Source organism: Pseudophryne corroboree, chromosome 4, assembly GCF_028390025.1.
Source record: "Pseudophryne corroboree isolate aPseCor3 chromosome 4, aPseCor3.hap2, whole genome shotgun sequence".
NCBI classification, from domain to species: Eukaryota; Metazoa; Chordata; class Amphibia; order Anura; family Myobatrachidae; genus Pseudophryne; species Pseudophryne corroboree.
The window spans coordinates 313,595,147-313,617,280 of NC_086447.1; the positions used below are offsets into that span (position 1 = coordinate 313,595,147).

General features: G+C 46.0%; 1 protein-coding gene across 1 annotated transcript in view; it reads left to right on the forward strand.

The window, feature by feature from the left end:
* Positions 1-22,134, forward strand: part of LOC134909439 (actin-like protein 6A) — a 196,576-nt gene that overhangs the window by 64,604 nt on the left and 109,838 nt on the right. The window contains exons 3-4 of the mRNA XM_063916315.1: positions 11,967-12,137; positions 16,425-16,525. Of these exons, the coding sequence (XP_063772385.1) occupies positions 11,967-12,137; positions 16,425-16,525 (272 nt within the window). The remainder of the gene's footprint in view (positions 1-11,966; positions 12,138-16,424; positions 16,526-22,134) is intronic.

Genomic DNA, 22,134 nt, shown 5'->3' on the forward strand with positions numbered 1-22,134 from the left:
ATTTCACTTAAACCAGCCTATTGTGGTGCCTGCGGCTACTAGGGACTTGGAGGATTCCAAGTTACTGGACGTAGTCAGGGCCCTGAAAATATGTTTCCAGGACGGCTGGAGTCAGAAAATCTGACTCGCTGTTTATCCTGTATGCACCCAACAAGCTGGGTGCTCCTGCTTCTAAGCAGACTATTGCTCGTTGGATTTGTAGTACAATTCAGCTTGCACATTCTGTGGCAGGCCTGCCACAGCCAAAATCTGTAAAAGCCCATTCCACAAGGAAAGTGGGCTCATCTTGGGCGGCTGCCCGAGGGGTCTCGGCTTTACAACTTTGCCGAGCAGCTACTTGGTCAGGGGCAAACACGTTTGCTAAATTCTACAAATTTGATACCCTGGCTGAGGAGGACCTGGAGTTCTCTCATTCGGTGCTGCAGAGTCATCCGCACTCTCCCGCCCGTTTGGGAGCTTTGGTATAATCCCCATTGTCCTTTCGGAGTCCCCAGCATCCACTAGGACGTCAGAGAAAATAAGAATTTACTTACCGATAATTCTATTTCTCATAGTCCGTAGTGGATGCTGGGCGCCCATCCCAAGTGCGGATTGTCTGCAATACTTGTACATAATTATTGTTACAAAAATCGGGTTATTATTGTTGTGAGCCATCTTTTCAGAGGCTCCTTCTGTTATCATGCTGTTAACTGGGTTCAGATCACAAGTTGTCCGGTGTGATTGGTGTGGCTGGTATGAGTCTTACCCGGGATTCAAAATCCTTCCTTATTGTGTACGCTCGTCCGGGCACAGTATCCTAACTGAGGCTTGGAGGAGGGTCATAGGGGGAGGAGCCAGTGCACACCAGCTAGTCCTAAAGCTTTTACTTTTGTGCCCAGTCTCCTGCGGAGCCGCTATTCCCCATGGTCCTTTCGGAGTCCCCAGCATCCACTACGGACTATGAGAAATAGAATTATCGGTAAGTAAATTCTTATTATCCGAGACACTGCACATCTGGTGCCTGTAAGGAGTGACCGGGGCAGGTGATGGGAGGCGGTACACATGCTCAGATGAGCGTGTCCTGTGGGACCCACTCACCTTTAAAAAAAAAATAAAAAAAAATGAGTCCGTGTCACCTATCTTGGGGTAAAATACGTGCCATAGCGCGTTTTTGTGAACACTGAAGTCAAGAGTGATAAAGTACCAACAAATCAGCTCCTGTCATTTTTCAAACACATCCTGAAACATGGCAGATAGGAAGCTGATTGGCTGTTTATCACTCTCCAGTTTATCACTTTTTAATTTAAGATTTAATACATTTGGGCCATGGTCATCTGAAGGAGACAATGTTAGGTCTCTGTAATGGGAAAAGCATATCTCAGAAACTTTACAAAGAAAACATTGCAAAACCAGTGAGGCAGAAAAAAGTATATACAGGTTGAGTCTCCCTTATCCAAAATGCTTGGGACCAGAGGTATTTTGGATATGGGATTTTTCCGTATTTTGGAATAATTGCATACCATAATGAGATATCATGGTGATGGGTCCTAAATCTAAGCACAGAATGCATTTATGTTACATATACACCTTATACACACAGCCTGAAGGTCATTTTAGCCAATATTTTTTATAACTTTGTGCATTAAACAAAGTGTGTCTACATTCACACAATTCATTTATGTTTCATATACACCTTATACACACAGCCTGAAAGTCATTTAATACAATATTTTTAATAACTTTGTGTATTAAACAAAGTTTGTGTACATTAAGCCATCAAAAAACAAAGGTTTCACTATCTCACTCTCACTCAAAAAAGTCCGTATTTCGGAATATTTCGTATTTCGGAATATTTGGATATGGGATACTCAACCTGTATAGCAGTATAATAAAGACATGCTGCAAAGTCGCATGTGGTACAATAATTGACAAGTACTGTAATATCCAAATACAGTTTGTGTATGGCAGTATACGTATTAGAAAAAGAAAGGTAGGTCTTAAAGGCAGGTGAAGTTAGAAGAGGAAGGAAGGTGTTTGGGATAAGCAAGTAAAAACAAAATGATGAGGTAGTCTTACTGGGAAGAGGTAAAATGGCTAACCCATGGGGACCATATACCAAGAATTGTTAGGTCTGTCATGGATTATACTGGTAACTGACCACAAAATGTGAATCTGTCACACGTGTTAAGGGCAGAAAAAGATGGAAGGCTGGGCTGCTTCCAGTTGGCTGCAATCGGGGTGAGCTGCATAAAAAATATGGCCTATCAACTGAGCAAAGTTAGGAGGTACATCAGAGAGCTAATGGGGAGGAAGGGAGAAAGTGAAGTGGCTGTACAGATAAGTGTTATCTGAGAAATGGGGTTGTGGCCTCCTTCCAGACAAAATAAAACGGGCTGTGCTGCATGTCTCTCAGACCATGGGAAGACAGACTCTCTCTCTCTCTCTCTCTCTCTCTCTCTCTCTCTCTCTCTCTCTCTCTCTCTCTCTCTCTCTCTCTCTCTCTCTCTCTCTCTCTCTCTCTCTCTCTCTCTCTCTCATATAATATCAAGCCGCCTATGTAACAGGTTCATCTTAACTGCTACTACCCTACCGACAAAGATATGTAGAGCCTGCCCACGTGCACATATCCTTCATGCTTTCAATAAGTTTAAGGACATTGTCTACAAAAAAAGGTAGTAGGAGTAGGTCAGAAATTTCCTCAAATACTAACGTTAAGGTTGGAGGGGGAGTCGTATGGAGTTCTGAAAAACATCGTAAATGAGATGAGGACATCTAGAACGTGACAAGGGAAAGCCCTGTTGAGTTCCATTGCAGAATGGGGATGTACAAAGAGCATTCACTCAAGGGTTTAAATACAAGGCAGCAATTCCCCGGTGGAAGGGTACAGAAGTATTGCAATTGGCATGGTGCATAAAGGACCGTCTCATCCGATTTCTGCATCCAAAGCCACTAAAAGTTTTTTGTTGACTGATTAAATAAGATCGGATTTTGAGATTTCCAGCAAGCTGTACTTGGGCAAATGAAAACACAACAGATGATATCTTTGTGAGCTTCCTAGCTAAGTATGGGAATTGTGTCCTCAGTTTAAATCCTTAAAATGTGGAAGGCTTGTGCACTCTTTTTCACAATTTTTTTCCTTCTTGGTAAAATGAGAATAATTATGGCACCAATGTGGATGCATAGGGTGTGCAAGAGAGCTCTAAATGGATGGAGATCAGGGAGTGGTAAGAAGAGAACATCAGGGAGAAATCTACCGCTCAGAGGGACTGGGTAGAAATATGGTCCATGAACAACAAATCAAGTCATGAGAACCAGTCTGTGTGAAGCAGAGTAAGGAGTAAACTCTTGATCAGGGATGGTGACAAACCTTCCATGCATAATACAAGTCATGCTGCTTAAGTTGAGAGAATTTCATGCAAATTGCTTAATCGACTTTCAGTGATTATAAAATTATCTTTTGGTTGAGGACTGAATTTGAATGGGGGCAGTGTTATGTAGCAAAAATAGCAACACACTTTTTTGGGGGTATTTCATAGTAAGCATGCGGGAATGTTTTAAATTGTAATCTTGGGTGTGTAGGAGAAAATTAATCTCCTAGAGTTTTTAGACTCTGCACAGGTTCATAGACTACCTTTTTATCATAACTACAAAAAGTTACCCAGTGCCTAATGCACCCCAGATAAATAGTACTTATCTTGCTACAGTCAATGCTAACCCTACACAAAACTGTAAATGCCAAAAGACTGCTGATAACACCCAAAGGAACAATGTATAGTCAATAAAAATTCATCCTCAATAGCAGTAAGCCCAATGATAGACAAATGATAACCAGCACAGCCTTATGAAATCAAAGTGCACAAAGGGTTTTAATGTTCCATAATAAAGTGCTCAAAACAGAAAAGCAGCTTCTTGTAGCACTCCTGCAAACAACCATGACGGCTGTTTAAGTGCGAGCGCACCTTTCTCAAAGGGTCACAACAATAAATGACTGTATAATATGTATGTGTAAGCTGTAATCAGCATCTCACCTGTGAGTGGGCTGTTCACGTGTGCACCAGTGCTCCCGTTGTTTCCAACATGCACCATGACGGGATGTAGTTGGAATCCCGATGGTCAAAATACCGATGCCAGAATCCCAACCGCCAGAATGCCGGCAGCGCCGCCACAGCTATTCCCACTGCTGGGTGTTCAGGCCACCCATGGAGTGGGAATAGAGCCTGTGGCGAGTGAAGCGAGCCCCTGAGCCTGCTGCGTGGCAAGCATAGCAAGCCCGCAAGGTGCTTCGGTATACTCTCACCCCCTGCCGGCATTCTGACGGTTGGGATTCCAACCACTGGGATCCTGTACCCAACCCACCCTGACAGCCACTTCGTTGCTGGTGCACCAAGCTGCATAATGATGCCGTTTCCACTTGAATACATAATGTATCACTATTGCTGCCTTTGAGATGGCCTCTCACTATTTATTGGCAATATTAAAAGTTTATTGGATTATACATAGTTTATCTTGTTTTTTCCTGGTTTGTTCCAAACTAAGCTTTAATCACATATATTTATTTATTCCGTGATTCACAATCATTGCTAATACAGAACTACTTAGGGAATCCCCCCCTCCTCCTCCTCCTCCTCCCAAATTCTACATTATATTCCAATGCTTACATTGACTGTCCACCCTGCATGGTATAGAAACACATAAGTATCTCTTTAAAGTTCAGGTTGTATTTAAACTTTTTTTTTTTTGGCCATAACCTTGTTCTCTACCGGGATGTACTTTAGCTTAGCCCATGTTTTGAAACATTTGTTCCATTTCTCTTTTATTGTCATATGAACATCCTTAAAATTGGCCGATAATTGTGTTTCTTGGTAAACTGGCAGAGAAACTGATCATGTGAGAAATGGAAATTTTCATAAGGCAATACATTTTTGCAATACACGGATTCAATCTGTAACACCAGTTTTATTGTCCACAGCCACAATAGGGTCCGACTTTCTTCAGAATTTAAAGGAGGATTGGTAAAATACTACTATACTGTTGTAATATACACATGACTACTGCAAATGCAGCCTAGGCAATGCTGCCAAACAGTTAAATAGCACAAAGGAGATAAAGCTGTGCACTCACTGGCCAACATTTCAATTCCAATTTATTCTGATAATGAATAATACGGTATTTTTTTTGTTTTTTTATCAAATTATCCAAAATGTTTATGTATTAATGAACAACCTCATTCTAGTAGGTCTATTGGATCACCCCTAACTCTTTCCTACTGCAGCTTTTTTTTAGTGAGCAATCGGATGTATTCCTTATATGTCTGAGCACAACCCCTGCATCATAGGTCAGATATTATGGGTTTGACTAGAAGGCGCATAAAACGCTGTGTCGGTTGAGTCCTAACTATTGATACAGGCCAAAGACAGGGAATTGCATATGGTGGCCCACTGACCATAGAGTAGTAGATGGTAAGTGATAGATGTACCTTTTAGTACAGTTTATAAAGCAAGTTGGAAAGATGGGTCTGTACAATTTATATCTTGTTGCTTGTTTAATTCCACTGTTATGAATAGGGAAGGGTACTTTTGGAGCTCTTTCTAATTTATACATCACAGCAATAATCGCAATTTCTCTGACGTCCTAGTGGATGCTGGGGACTCCGTCAGGACCATGGGGAATAGCGGCTCCGCAGGAGACAGGGCACAAAATTTAAACGTTTGACCACTAGGTGGTGTGTACTGGCTCCTCCCCCTATGACCCTCCTCCAAGCCTCAGTTAGGTTTTTGTGCCCGTCCGAACAGGGTGCAATCTAGGTGGCTCTCATAAAGAGCTACTTAGAGTAAAAGTTTTGATAGTTTTATTATTTTCAGTGAGTCCTGCTGGCAACAGGCTCACTGCAACGAGGGACCTAGGGGAGAAGAAGTGAACTCACCTGCGTGCAGGATGGATTTGCTTCTTAGGCTACTGGACACTAGCTCCAGAGGGACGATCACAGGTACAGCCTGGATGGGTCACCGGAGCCGCGCCGCTGACCCCCTTGCAGATGCCGAAGTAAGAAGAGGTCCAGAAACCGGCGGCTGAAGGCTTTTCAGTCTTCACGAGGTAGCGCACAGCACTGCAGCTGTGCGCCATTGCGCTCAGGCACACTTCACACCGGCGGTCACTGAGGGTGCAGGGCGCTGGGGGGGGCGCCCTGGGCAGCAATGTTAATACCTTTCTGGCTAAAAAGAATACATCACATATAGTCCATGAGGCTATATGGATGTATTTCACCCCTGCCAGGTCTCAGAAAAACCGGGAGAAGAGCCCGGAATAGGGGGCGGGGCCTATCTCCTCAGCACACAGCGCCATTTTCCTACACAGCTCCGCTGCTAGGAAGGCTCCCAGGCTCTCCCCTGCACTGCACTACAGAAACAGGGTAAAAAACAGAGAGGGGGGGCATTTTTTGGCGATATTATATATATTTAAGCAGCTATAAGGAAACAACACTTAAATAAGGTTGTTCCTATATAATTATAGCGCTTTGGTGTGTGCTGGCAAACTCTCCCTCTGTCTCCCCAAAGGGCTAGTGGGGTCCTGTCTTCTATCAGAGCATTCCCTGTGTGTCTGCTGTGTGTCGGTACGTGTGTGTCGACATGTATGAGGACGATGTTGGTGTGGAGGCGGAGCAATTGCCGGTAATGGTGATGTCACCCCCTAGGGAGTCGACACCGGAATGGATGGCTTTGTTTATGGAATTACGTGATAATGTCAGCACGCTGCAAAAGTCGGTTGACGACATGAGACGACCGGCAAACCAGTTAGTACCTGTACAGGCGTCTCAAACACCGTCAGGGGCTGTAAAACGCCCTTTGCCTCAGTCGGTCGACACAGACCCAGACACGGACACCGAATCTAGTGTCGACGGTGAAGAAACGAACGTATTTTCCAGTAGGGCCACACGTTATATGATCACGGCAATGAAGGAGGCTTTGCATATCTCTGATACTGCAAGTACCACAAAAAGGGGTATTATGTGGGGTCTGAAAAAACTACCTGTAGTTTTTCCTGAATCAGAGGAATTGAATGACGTGTGTGATGAAGCGTGGGTTACCCCTGATAAAAAACTGCTAATTTCAAAGAAGTTATTGGCGTTATACCCTTTCCCGCCAGAGGTTAGGGCGCGCTGGGAAACACCCCCTAGGGTGGACAAGGCGCTCACACGTTTATCCAAACAAGTGGCGTTACCGTCTCCTGATACGGCCGCCCTCAAGGATCCAGCTGATAGGAGGCTGGAAAATACTCTAAAAAGTATATGCACACATACTGGTGTTATACTGCGACCAGCAATCGCCTCAGCCTGGATGTGCAGTGCTGGGGTGGCTTGGTCGGATTCCCTGACTGAAAATATTGATACCCTGGATAGGGACAGTATTTTATTGACTATAGAGCAATTAAAGGATGCATTCCTTTATATGCGAGATGCACAGAGGGATATCTGCACTCTGGCATCAAGAGTAAGTGCGATGTCCATATCTGCCAGAAGAAGTCTATGGACACGACAGTGGTCAGGCGATGCGGATTCCAAACGGCATATGGAAGTATTGCCGTATAAAGGGGAGGAATTATTTGGGGTCGGTCTATCGGATTTGGTAGCCACGGCAACAGCCGGGAAGTCCACCTTTTTACCTCAAGTCCCCTCCCAGCAGAAAAAGACGCAGTCTTTTCAGCCGCAGTCCTTTCGTTCCTATAAGAACAAGCGAGCAAAAGGACATTCATATTTGCCCCGAGGCAAAGGAAAGGGTAAGAGACTGCAGCAAGCAGCCCCTTCCCAGGAGCAGAAGTCCTCCCCGGCTTCTGCAAAGGCCTCAGCATGACGCTGGGACCTTACAAGCGGACTCAGGGGCGGTGGGGGGTCGCCTCAAGAATTTCAGCGCACAGTGGGCTCACTCGCAGGTGGACCCCTGGATCCTGCAGGTAGTATCTCAGGGTTACAGGTTGGAATTCGAGAAGTCTCCCCCTCGCCGGTTCCAAAAATCTGCTTTGCCAACGTCTCCCTCAGACAGGGCGACGGTATTGGAAGCCATTCACAAGCTGTATTCTCAGCAGGTGATAATCAAGGTACCCCTTCTACAACAGGGAAAGGGGTATTACTCCACGCTATTTGTGGTACCGAAGCCGGACGGCTCGGTAAGACCTATTCTAAATCTGAAATCTCTGAACCTGTACATACAAAAATTCAAGTTCAAGATGGAGTCACTCAGAGCAGTGATAGCGAATCTGGAAGAAGGGGATTTTATGGTGTCCTTGGACATCAAGGATGCTTACCTTCATGTCCCAATTTGCCCTTCACACCAAGGGTACCTCAGGTTCGTGGTACAAAACTGTCATTATCAGTTTCAGACGCTGCCGTTTGGATTGTCCACGGCACCCAGGGTCTTTACCAAGGTAATGGCCGAAATGATGATCCTTCTTCGAAGAGAAGGCGTATTAATTATCCCTTACTTGGACAATCTCCTGATAAGGGCAAGATCCAGAGAACAGCTGGAGGTCGGAGTAGCACTAACTCAAGTAGTGCTCCAACAGCACGGGTGGATTCTGAATTTTCCAAAATCCCAACTGATCCCGACGACACGTCTGCTGTTCCTAGGGATGATTCTGGACACTGTTCAGAAAAAGGTGTTTCTTCCGGAGGAGAAAGCCAGGGAGTTATCCGAACTCGTCAGGAACCTCCTAAAACCAGGGACAGTGTCTGTGCATCAATGCACAAGAGTCCTGGGAAAAATGGTGGCTTCTTACGAAGCGATTCCATTCGGCAGATTCCATGCACAAATTTTTCAGTGGGATCTGCTAGACAAATGGTCCGGATCGCATCTGCAGATGCATCAGCGGATAAAATTGTCGACAAGGACAAGGGTCTCTCTGCTATGGTGGTTGCAGAGTGCTCATCTGTTAGAGGGCCGCAGATTCGGCATACAGAACTGGGTCCTAGTGACCACGGATGCCAGCCTGAGAGGCTGGGGAGCGGTCACACAAGGAAGAAACTTCCAGGGCGTGTGGTCAAGCCTGGAAACGTCTCTTCACATAAATATACTGGAACTAAGAGCAATCTACAATGCTCTAAGCCTGGCAAAACCTCTGCTTCAGGGTCAGCCGGTGTTGATCCAGTCGGACAACATCACGGCAGTCGCCCACGTAAACAGACAGGGCGGCACAAGAAGCAGGAGGGCAATGGCAGAAGCTGCAAGGATTCTTCGCTGGGCGGAAAATCATGTGATGGCAATGTCAGCAATGTTCATCCCGGGAGTGGACAACTGGGAAGCAGACTTCCTCAGCAGACACGATCTTCACCCGGGAGAGTGGGGACTTCATTCAGAAGTCTTCCACATGATTGTAGTCCATTGGGAAAGACCAATGGTGGACATGATGGCGTCCCGCCTCAACAAAAAACTGGACAGGTATTGCGCCAGGTCAAGAGACCCTCAGGCAATAGCTGTGGACGCTCTGGTAACACCATGGGTGTACCAGTCAGTGTATGTGTTCCCTCCTCTGCCTCTCATACCCAAGGTACTGAGAATTATACGGCAAAGGGGAGTAAGAACGATACTAGTGGCTCCGGACTGGCCAAGAAGGACTTGGTACCCGGAACTTCAGGAGATGCTCACGGAAGATCCGTGGCCTCTACCTCTAAGAAGGGATCTGCTTCAGCAGGGACCGTGTCTATTCCAAGACTTACCGCGGCTGCGTTTGACGGCATGGCGGTTGAACGCCGGATCCTAAGGGAAAAAGGCATTCCGGAAGAGGTCATCCCTACCCTGGTCAAAGCCAGGAAGGAGGTGACTGCACAACATTATCACCGCATTTGGAGAAAATATGTTGCATGGTGTGAGGCCAGGAAGGCCCCGACAGAGGAATTTCAACTGGGTCGATTCCTACATTTCCTGCAAACAGGATTATCTATGGGCCTCAAATTAGGGTCCATTAAGGTTCAAATTTCGGCCCTGTCGATTTTCTTCCAGAAAGAATTGGCTTCTGTTCCTGAAGTCCAGACTTTTGTGAAAGGCCCTGGCTTCAGCCAGGAGAGTGTCGGAATTGGCGGCTTTATCGTATAAAAGCCCATATCTGATTTTCCATTCGGACAGGGCAGAATTGAGGACGCGTCCTCATTTTCTGCCTAAGGTGGTATCAGCGTTTCACCTGAACCAGCCTATTGTGGTGCCTGCGGCTACTAGCGATTTGGAGGATTCCAAGTTGCTGGACGTTGTCAGAGCATTGAAAATATATATTTCAAGGACGGCTGGAGTCAGAAAATCTGACTCGCTGTTTATACTGTATGCACCCAACAAGCTGGGTGCTCCTGCTTCTAAGCAGACGATTGCTCGTTGGATTTGTAGCACAATTCAACTGGCACATTCTGTGGCAGGCCTGCCACAGCCTAAATCTGTCAATGCCCACTCCACAAGGAAGGTGGGCTCATCTTGGGCGGCTGCCCGAGGGGTCTCGGCATTACAACTCTGCCGAGCAGCTACGTGGTCAGGGGAGAACACGTTTGTAAAATTCTACAAATTTGATACCCTGGCTAAGGAGGACCTGGAGTTCTCTCATTCGGTGCTGCAGAGTCATCCGCACTCTCCCGCCCGTTTGGGAGCTTTGGTATAATCCCCATGGTCCTGACGGAGTCCCCAGCATCCACTAGGACGTCAGAAAAAATAAGAATTTACTCACCGGTAATTCTATTTCTCGTAGTCCGTAGTGGATGCTGGGCGCCCATCCCAAGTGCGGATTGTCTGCAATACTTGTACATAGTTATTGTTACAAAAAAATCGGGTTGTTTATTGTTGTGAGCCATCTTTTCAGAGGCTCCTACGTTATCATACTGTTAACTGGGTTCAGATCACAAGTTGTACGGTGTGATTGGTGTGGCTGGTATGAGTCTTACCCGGGATTCAAAATCCTTCCTTATTGTGTACGCTCGTCCGGGCACAGTATCCTAACTGAGGCTTGGAGGAGGGTCATAGGGGGAGGAGCCAGTACACACCACCTAGTGGTCAAACTTTTAAATTGTGTGCCCTGTCTCCTGCGGAGCCGCTATTCCCCATGGTCCTGACGGAGTCCCCAGCATCCACTACGGACTACGAGAAATAGAATTACCGGTGAGTAAATTCTTATTTTTGCAATATTTTTTAGTATAGGTCTCATTTTCTTAACTTTTTCTTTAACAAAAGTGTGCCATAATTTTATAGATGGTTTTTAACAGTCGTCGTTCTAAGTGTCTCATCTCATAAAACTGTAGAGAACCCTATTTCCTGTTGAAACCTGAAAACTCTTCATTTGACAATTTTTCAGTATGAGCAGTGCCCCGTTTTATCTGATCTATTTCCCAAGGTGCCTCTCTGAAAGCTGCTGCATAGCCCTGAAAGTTCGTTCCAGACCCCTAATCATTAATTTGTTAACGAGCTACAGTTGGCTTAGAATTACATCACTGTCTGTCTGAATAAAGAGCAGAAGATTTTTACAATAGCTGTGTTCTTCATCCATATTTAATTTGGCCACACGCATAGATGACTTAGGTTGAGGAAATTTGTTCCCTCTGGCTGAGTGGCTGGATCATACTGGACTGTGTTAATGCTATTGAAAACGATATTCTCCAACAGGCCAATAAAGGTAGTCTTCAGGCTTCTTCCATCTGGGTTTCTGAACATGCATGAAGATGAGCTGATATAATTATCGGTCATCAGTGGTTTTCAGGCCCCACACACGTGTAGGATTTTGCCAGTTGTGCCTATAGTCTGCTTCAGTATTTGGCCAGCCTTATACATTTGATAATTTAAAAATAAAAAATCTAGTTTGGTCCTTGTCATACAGGATCAGATCTATACTTCTGAAGTATTCAGTGTCTTAATGCAATATAAGAAAAATCCTAAAGCTTAGTATGCCACCTAATAGTACGAAATTGATGTCTTTCTATTCTAGCATGAACCATTCTTCTAATCATTCACATTAAACATTGCAGGTAGATTTCCCTACAACCATAGGTATGGTACTTGATAGGGAAGATGGCAGCACACCAATGGAAACTGATGGAGATCAAAGCAAGTCAAGAGGTCCATCTTACTACATCGATACTAACACACTCAGGGTACCACGAGAAAACATGGAAGCCTTTTCACCACTCAAAAATGGAATGAGTAAGTTATTTTACTGTATCAATAGAATTTCATACTGTTTAACTGGCATAAATCTGCAGATCACTTGGTTACTAATGATGAACAGGACACTGGTTCCTTAAAGACAAGTTTTCAATCACTTTTCCAGGCTAGCAATGTGGAATGTTGTAGAAGAGGAATATTGTAGTTGACCTTTCTACCTTTTCTGTATATTTAAAGTCCATGGCCCTCATTCCGAGTTGATCGCTCGCAAGGCGAATTTTGCAGAGTTGCTCACGCTAAGCCTACGCCTACTGGGAGTGTATCTTAGCTTCTTAAAATTGCGACCGATGTATTCGCAATATTGCGATTACAAACTACTTAGCAGTTTCAGAGTAGCTTCAGACTTACTCGGCATCTGCGTTCAGTTCAGTGCTTGTCGTTCCTGGTTTGACGTCATAAACACACCCAGCGTTCGCCCAGACACTCCCCCGTTTCTCCGGCCACTCCTGCGTTTTTTCCGGAAACGGTAGCGTTTTTATCCACACGCCCATAAAACGGCCTGTTTCCGCCCAGTAACACCCATTTCCTGTCAATCACACTACGTTCGCCAGAGCGAAGAAAAAGCCGTGAGTAAAAATACTATCTTCATTGTAAAATTACTTGGCGCAGTCGCAGTGCGAATATTGCGCATGCGTACTAAGCGGAATTTCACTGCGATGCGAAGAAAATTACCGAGCGAACGACTCGGAATGAGGGCCCATGTACACAGACACGTCATGTACCACAGTCAAAAGATAAACCTGCTACACCGGTGAGTATGCCTAATCCCTAAACCTAAAATTGTGTAGGACAAAAACAAATAGGTGACGTTGTAGGGAGTAGATGATAGGGTATAAGTAAGGGAAGAAAAAGCACATGTGGCAAGAGGGCCCTGCTCATGAGTTTACATTCTAAAGGGGAGGGTAACAGCAGTGACACAAATGAGGTAGATAGTGAGCATGGGATAGCGAGTTAAAATGAGAGCTGGATGGATTTGAAGATGATTTGGGTCTTGAGAGCCTGTTTAAAGTTTTGTAGAGAGTTTGATATGGAGATGGCGAGAGTTCCAGAGGTAGGGAGCAGCACAGGTAAAAGCTTGGAGGTGGAAGTGATAGGAAGTAATAAATTGACATGAGAGGTGGCATTCATTAGTGGAGGGAAGAGGGCAGGCAGATTGTAAAGGGAGGTAAGGTTAGATGTAAATGCGAAAGGAATGGGTGAGGGCTTTGCAAGTGAGGGAAGTTTGAATTGGGTTATGAAGAGGAAGGGTTTGTAGGGGAGGCAGATGTACGTTTGGAGAAGATAATGACCCAGATAGCAGCATTGAGAACAGACTGGAATGGAGGGAGGCCAAATAGGAAGAGGTTACAGTAGTCCAATCTGGATATGACCAGTGAGTGGTGGTGGGTCTTGGTAGCATGCAGGGTGGCCCCAACACTGACACTCCTGGCGCTGTGATAAAAAATTCTACGAATATAGATGGAAATAGATATTCACACTCTAAGAGTGCATTAATCCACCTCGGCTGCACGTAATAAGGGTTTGGTTAGAACCCCTGTCATACTAACAGAAAGGACAATAAATAGATGATTACTGCGCTTGTGGATACTTGTTACTTAAATCATACCAAATATATATATATATATTAGATTATTTGTATAACTATTGGTCCTCAGAAATGAATAAGTATTAAGAATTAATATTTGGAAGGCCCGTATTTATATAATATCACATTTATTGTGCAATCACAATCAGAAATATGCATCAAAAATATACATCAATAAAATGGTAAAATTCCAAGGAGAGTGATTATTATTTGTTCTCTCCTTCATAAGCATACATTAAAACAAGTCATTTTAATTCCTATGATAGTATAAAATAGTTTGGAAATAGTAACTATTAGCAGACTCTCACTGTGTCCTCCTCCAAAGAATAAAAATAATGTATTTGTGAATTTGCAACAATGGTGTTCACAGCGGCTGTTTTGTATCCAAATAGTATCATTACAGCTGATATGCACCTCGGAGCTGGATGTATATAATAGTGCTGCAATTGCCGGCGTCCTGGCTTATAAGTGTTTATCTCCAAGCACTATACATTGGCATAATTACCGTTCCTGGTGCCTCTAATCAATCAGCCGCCTGTATCTCCACTGCACGGCCCTTTGTTCCGATGGTGATGCACTTACAGCTGGCGGGACATCTGGCTGATAACAGGTGCCTCCGTATGGTGTTTCCCAATAGCGCCAGGTGGTCTGACCGCGGGTGCCGCTGTCCGCTCACGAGCGCCTGCTCGCTATGGCTTTCCCAGTGGTGGTAGTGGTAGCCGCTGCGGGAAATAGTCCGGCTGTACAAACTTAGTCCAGCGGCAAGATTTAAGTACAGAGCTGTTGTGTGCTCAATAGGTGGTAGGAGGAAGTCTGGAGCATAGCAATTGCTACTCTGGTCAACGCGTTTCGTCCCACAATGCACTGGGACTTTCTGAAGACTGGCGCTGGGCAGCATTTCCTTCCTTTTAACATGCTTGTTTAATCAGTAAATTAATTTCAGCTGGTTACTTGTGTTTTAGAAACCCAGTGTGCATACATACTTCCATAGAGTTGTTATACTTTCACATGAATAGATTAAATTCCTTTAATTCAGTCTTAATTACAAAACATTAATCCAATGGTGGGACAGCACATTTATTATTAAAAAGTATATACTGTATATATTAAATAAATCCTTCATTATCATTAAAGATATGGAATTCTTATATAATATTCATACAATATAAACCTAATGCATAAGGTTTTATGCATAGATGTGTAGGAGGGCATCCAGGAGAGGATCGTAACACGTAGGCCGAGGGAGTGTAGGATTTGCAGAAAGAGAGAGGGTGGTCCACAGTTTCAAAAGCAGCAGTGAGGTCAGGGAGAATGAGCACAGGGTCCCCCTGGATTTAGCAGCAAGGAGGTAATTGCTGACTTTTTTGAGGGCAGTTTCAGTGGAGTGGAGAGGACAGAAGCCAGATTGAAATGAGTCAAGCAGGGAGTGGGAGGAAAGAGAGGCAGTAAGGTGGTTGTAGACAATTCACAAGGCATTTGGAGGCGTAGGTAGAATTTTAGGATGAAGGGTATTTTTTTATTTAATTTTATTTTTTAAGAATGGGGAAGACATGGGCATGCTTGAATGCAGATGGTACAGGGCGTGAGAGGGAGATATTGAAGACTCGAGAGCAGAAGGAGGGTTGGGTGATTAATGCCGCGACATTCTGGCCAGGTTTGGTGGTAGTCGCTCAAACTCTGTCTGGGAGATAATCCGTGTAGATCAGTGGTGCAAGTAGAAAAAATGTCTTATAGGTACTGTGTGCGCGTGCCAAAAAATGTGTGTGGCCAAATGCCACATGGGGCATGGTCAACGAAAATGGGGGCGTCATACACATATGGGGGAAGGGGCAGATACATATGACCTCAATAGTGCCAGATACACATGACTCCAATAGTGCCAGAGACACGTTGCCCCATGAGTGCCAGATGCACAAATGCCCCCCGCAGTGCCAGATATGGCCACAGTGCAGATGCTAGATTCAAGTTGCCTAAGGGACCTATGACGTCGGGGGGAGGGGGGGGGGGGGAGTCACGTCACCAGGGGGAGGAGCTAGGCCAGCGGGATAGTTCTTCTACTATCCACGCCACCAACTATTACCTTTAGAAATGAGGTGGTAAGCGGAGCAGAGCGAGCCAACAAGCTCGAAGCGTGGCAAGCGTACTTTTCGGGTACCCTGTTCCACCCCCCCCTTCCCCACACCCCTGCTGCTCACCGCTGCTGCTGCTGTCCTGTGTGTGAGGGGAGCGCAGCCTGCCCCTCAGGCGGCGGCGGTGCGTGTGTTTAACTTCAATTCAGCGCCGATCCGTGAGCCAATTAAAACTCACGATCCGGCTGCCTTGGCACTCCTGCTTGTGGTGTCCGTCTCCATCACGACAATGTAGCCAAGAAGTCCAGGAATGTGGTGGATTTTTTGGCCCATGAAACCTTCCAATATGTAGAAGACACATCTGCCGAGGACTGGTCCAGCTTCTTCACCAAGTGGTTTGATTGTATTCAACTGTGCACAGATTCCTTTGGTGAATATTTTGATAAAATTGAATGTTCACTTGTAAATAAAATACTTGTTGTGCATCTGGAAACTTATTGCACACCCCTCGTATCTTTTTAGACTATAAACTGTGTATATTTGGTTTACATATGAAGTGAACTGAGGCACTAGTATTCATTTTTGTTCCTATCATTTTCTGTTTCTTTTTAGTTGAAGATTGGGATAGCTTTCAGGCTATTTTAGACCATACTTATAAAATGCATATCAAATCAGAAGCTAGTTTACATCCGGTGCTGATGTCTGAGGCGGCTGTAAGTACATTTGTTCACATGTACAATATACAATGTTTTAAATAATAAAACCTGAACTGTTCATTCATATAAATATCCTGTAATCGGGATGCAGTCAATTTGCCGGCGGTCGGGATTCCAGCGTTCAGGGTACAGACGCCGTAATCCCATCAGCTGTCAATGCCGCTAGCCGGAATACCGGCGCACCAGGGCTATTCCCACTCATGGGTGTCCACAGCACCCATAGAGCAGGAGTAGATCCTGTGGTGAATGCAGCAAGACACCGAGCCCGCAAGGGGACTTTTGGCGCTCACCCCGCTGCTGGCATTTTGGAGGGCTATGGTCAGCCGGCAACCTGTCCGCTGGTAATGCGTACCAGCTCCTGTAAACTTGCTAACCAGAAATGGTTATTTCTCTATCGTCCTAGTGGATGCTGGGGTTCCTGAAAGGACCATGGGGAATAGCGGCTCCGCAGGAGACAGGGCACAAAAGTAAAGCTTTCCGATCAGGTGGTGTGCACTGGCTCCTCCCCCTATGACCCTCCTCCAAGCCAGTTAGATTTTTGTGCCCGGCCGAGAAGGGTGCAATCTAGGTGGCTCTCCTAAAGAGCTGCTTAGAAAAGTTTAGCTTAGGTTTTTTATTTTACAGTGAGTCCTGCTGGCAACAGGATCACTGCAACGAGGGACTTAGGGGAGAAGAAGTGAACTCACCTGCGTGCAGGATGGATTGGCTTCTTGGCTACTGGACATCAGCTCCAGAGGGACGATCACAGGTACAGCCTGGATGGTCACCGGAGCCTTGCCGCCGGCCCCCTTGCAGATGCTGAAGTAAGAAGAGGTCCAGAATCGGCGGCAGAAGACTCCTCAGTCTTCTAAAGGTAGCGCACAGCACTGCAGCTGTGCGCCATTTTCCTCTCAGCACACTTCACACGGCAGTCACTGAGGGTGCAGGGCGCTGGGAGGGGGGCGCCCTGGGAGGCAAAATGAATACCTATTTTGGCTAAAAATACCTCACATATAGCCTCCGGAGGCTATATGGAGATATTTAACCCCTGCCAAAATCCGTTAAGAGCGGGAGACGAGGCCGCCGAAAAAGGGGCGGGGCCTATCTCCTCAGCACACAGCGCCATTTTCCCTCACAGAAAGGCTGGAGGGAAGGCTCCCAGGCTCTCCCCTGCACTGCACTACAGAAACAGGGTTAAAACAGAGAGGGGGGGCACTAATTTGGCGTTAGAAATATATAAAAAAGATGCTATAAGGGAAAACACTTATATAAGGTTGTCCCTATATAATTATAGCGTTTTTGGTGTGTGCTGGCAAACTCTCCCTCTGTCTCTCCAAAGGGCTAGTGGGTCCTGTCCTCTATCAGAGCATTCCCTGTGTGTGTGCTGTATGTCGGTACGTGTGTGTCGACATGTAGGAGGACGATGTTGGTGAGGAGGCGGAGCAATTGCCTGTAATGGTGATGTCACTCTCTAGGGAGTCGACACCGGAATGGATGGCTTATTTAGGGAATTACGTGATAATGTCAACACGCTGCAAGGTCGGTTGACGACATGAGACGGCCGACAAACAATTAGTACCGGTCCAGACGTCTCAAAAACACCGTCAGGGTTTTAAAACGCCCGTTTACTTTAGTCGGTCGACACAGACACAGACAGGGACACTGAATCCAGTGTCGACGGTGAATAAACAAACGTATTCCTTATTAGGGCCACACGTTAAAGGCAATGAAGGAGGTGTTACATATTTCTGATACTACAAGTACCACAAAAGAGGGTATTATGTGGGATGTGAAAAAACTACCATAGTTTTTCCTGAATCAGATAAATTAAATAAAGTGTGTGATGTTGCGTGGGTTCCCCCCGATAGAAAATTATGGGCGGTATACCCTTTCCCGCCAGAAGTTAGGGCGCGTTGGGAAACACCCCTTAGGGTGGATAAGGCGCTCACACGCTTATCAAAACAAGTGGCGGTACCGTCTATAGATAGGGCCGTCCTCAAGGACCAGCTGACAGGAGGCTGGAAAATATCATAAAAAGTATATACACACATACTGGTGTTATACTGCGACCAGCGATCGCCTCAGCCTGGATGTGCAGAGCTGGGGTGGCTTGGTCGGATTCCCTGACTAAAAATATTGATACCCTTGACAGGGACAGTATTTTATTGACTATAGAGCATTTAAAGGATGCATTTCTATATATGCGAGATGCACAGAGGGATATTTGCACTCTGGCATCAAGAGTAAATGCGATGTCCATAACTGCCAGAAGATGTTATGGACACGACAGTGGTCAGGTGATGCAGATTCCAAACGGCACAAAGGTGTATTGCCGTATAAAGGAAGAGGAGTTATTTGGGGTCGGTCCATCGGACCTGGTGGCCACGGCAACTGCTGGAAAATCCACCGTTTTTACCCTAAGTCGCATCTCTGCAGAAAAAGACACCGTCTTTTCAGCCTCAGTCCTTTCGTCCCTATAAGATCATATCTGCCCAGGGATAGAGGAAAGGGAAGAAGACTGCAGCAGGCAGCCCATTCCCAGGAACAGAAGCGTTCCACCGCTTCTGACAAGTTCTCAGCATGGCGCTGAGACCATACAGGACCCCTGGATCCTACAAGTAGTATCCCAGGGGTACAGATTGGAATGTCGAGACGTTTCCCCTTCGCAGGCTCCTGAAGTCTGCTTTACCAAGGTCTCCCTCCGACAAGGAGGCAGTATGGGAAAAAATTCACAAGCTGTATTCCCAGCAGGTGATAATTAAATTACCCCTCCTACTATAAGAAAAGGGGTATTATTCCACACTATATTGTGGTACTGAAGCCAGAAGGCTAGGTGAGACTTATTCTAATAAATTTTTTGAACACTTACAAAGGTTCAAATCAAGATGGAGTCACTCAGAGCAGTGATAACGAACCAGGAAGAAGGGGACTATATAGTGTCCCGGGACATCAGGGATGCTTACCTCTATGTCCCAAAATTGCCCTTCTTACTAAGGGTACCTCAGGTTCGTGGTGCAGAACGGTCACTATCCGTTTCAGACGCTGCCGTTTGGATTGTCCGCGGCACCCCGGGTCTTTACCAAGGTAATGGCCGAAATGATGATTCTTCTTCGAAGAAAAGGCGTCTTAATTATCCCTTACTTGGACGATCTCCTGATAAGGGCATAGTCCAGGGAACAGTTGGAGGTCGGAGTAGCAATATCTAGGATACTGCTACAACAGCACGGGTGGATTCTAAATATTCCAAAATCGCAGCTGATCCCGACGAAACGTCTGCTGTGCCTAGGGATGATTCTGGACACAGTCCAGAAAAAGGTGTTTCTCCCGGAAGAGAAAGCCAGGGAGTTATCCGAGCTAGTCAGGAACCTCCTAAAAACAGTGCATCATTGCACAAGGGTCCTGGTAAAAATGGTGGCTTCCTACGAAGCAATTCCATTCGGCAGATTTCACGCAAGAACTTTTCAGTGGGATCTGCTGGACAAATGGTCCGGATCGCATCTTCAGATGCATCAGCGGATAACCCTATATCCAAGGACAAGGGTGTCTCTCCTGTGGTGGTTATAGAGTGCTCATCTTCTAGAGGGCCGCAGATTCGGCATTCAGGATTGGATGCTGGTGACCACGGAGCCCAGCCCGAGAGGCTGGGGAGCAGTCACACAAGGAAAAAATTTCCAGGGAGTGTGATCAAGTCTGGAGACTTTTCTCCACATAAATATACTGGAGCTAAGGGTAAATTTATAATGCTCTAAGCTTAGCAAGACCTCTGCTTCAAGGTCAGCCGGTATTGATCCAGTGGGAAAAACATCACGGCAGTCGCCCACGTAAACATACAGGGCGACACAAGAAGCAGGAGGGCAATGGCAAAAACTGCAAGGACTTTTCGCTGGGCGGAAAATCATGTGATAGCACTGTCAGCAGTGTTTCATCCCGGGAATGGAAACTGGGAAGCAGACTTCCTCAGCAGGCACGACCTCCACCCGGGAGAGTGGAAACTTCATCGGGAAGTTTTTTCCACATGATTGTAAACCGTTGGGAAATACCAAAGGTGGACATGATGGCGTCCCGTCTGAAAAAAAAAAAACGGGACGGGTATTGCGCCAGGTCAAGAGACCCTCAGGCAATAGCTGTGGACGTTCTGGTAACACCGTGGGTGTACCAGTCGGTGTATGTGTTCCCTCCTCTGCTTCTCATACCTAAGGTGCTGAGAATTATAAGACGTAGAGGAGTAAGAACTATACTCATGGCTCCGGATTGGCCAAGAAGGACTTGGTACCCGGAACTTCAAGAGATGCTTACAGAGGTCTTATGGCCTCTGCCGCTAAGAAGGGACTTGCTTCAGCAAGTACCATGTCTGTTCCAAGACTTACCGCAGCTGCGTTTGTCGGCATGGCGGTGGAAAGCCGGATCCTAAGGGAAAAAGGCATTCCGGAAGAGGTCATTCCTACCCTGGTCAAAGCCAGAAAGGAGGTGACCGCACAACATTATCACCACATGTGGCGAAAATATGTTGCGTGGTGTGAGGCCAGGAAGGCCCCACAAAGAAATTTCAACTCGGTCGTTTCCTGCATTTCCTGCAAACAGGAGTGTCTATGGGCCTCAAATTGGGGTCCATTAAGGTTCAAATTTCGGCCCTGTCGATTTTCTTCCAGAAAAAATTGGCTTCAGTTCCTGAAGTCCAGAAGTTTGTCAAGGGAGTATTGCATATACAACCCCCTTTTGTGCCTCCAGTGGCACTGTGGGATCTCAACGTAGTTCTGGGATTCCTCAAATCACATTGGTTTAAAACTAGTCAAATCTGTGGATTTGAAGCATCTCACATGAAAAGTGACCATGCTCTTGGCCCTGGCCTGGACCAGGCGAGTGTCAAATTGGTGGTTTTTTCTCAAAAAAGCCCATATCTGTTTGTCCATTCGGACAGGGCAGAGCTGTGGACTCGTCCCCAGTTCTCTCCCTAAGGTGGTGTCAGTGTTTCACCTGAACCAGCTTATTGTGGTGCCTTGCACCTACTAGGGACTTGGAGGACTCCAAGTTGCTAGATGTTGTCAGGGCCCTGAAAATATGTTCCAGGACGGCTGGAGTCAGGAAAACTGACTTGCTGTTATCCTGTATGCACCCAAAAAACTGGGTGCTCTTGCTTCTAAGCAGACTATTGCTAGTTGGATGTGTAATACAATTCAGCTTGCACATTCTGTGGCAGGCCTGCCACAGCCAAAATATGTAAATGCCCATTCCACAAGGAAGGTGGGCTCATCTTGGGCGGCTGCCCGAGGGGTCTCGGCTTTACAAATTTGCCGAGCAGCTACTTGGTCAGGGGCAAACACGTTTGCTAAATTCTACAAATTTGATACCCTGGCTAAGGAGGACCTGGAGTTCTCTTATTCGGTGCTGCAGAGTCATCCGCACTCTCCCGCCCGTTTGGGAGCTTTGGTATAATCCCCATGGTCCTTTCAGGAACCCCAGCATCCACTAGGACGATAGAGAAAATAAGAATTTACTTAGCGATAATTCTATTTCTCGGAGTCCGTAGTGGATGCTGGGCGCCCATCCCAAGTGCGGATTATCTGCAATACTTGTACATAGTTACAAAAATCGGGTTATTATTGTTGTGAGCCATCTTTTCAGAGGCT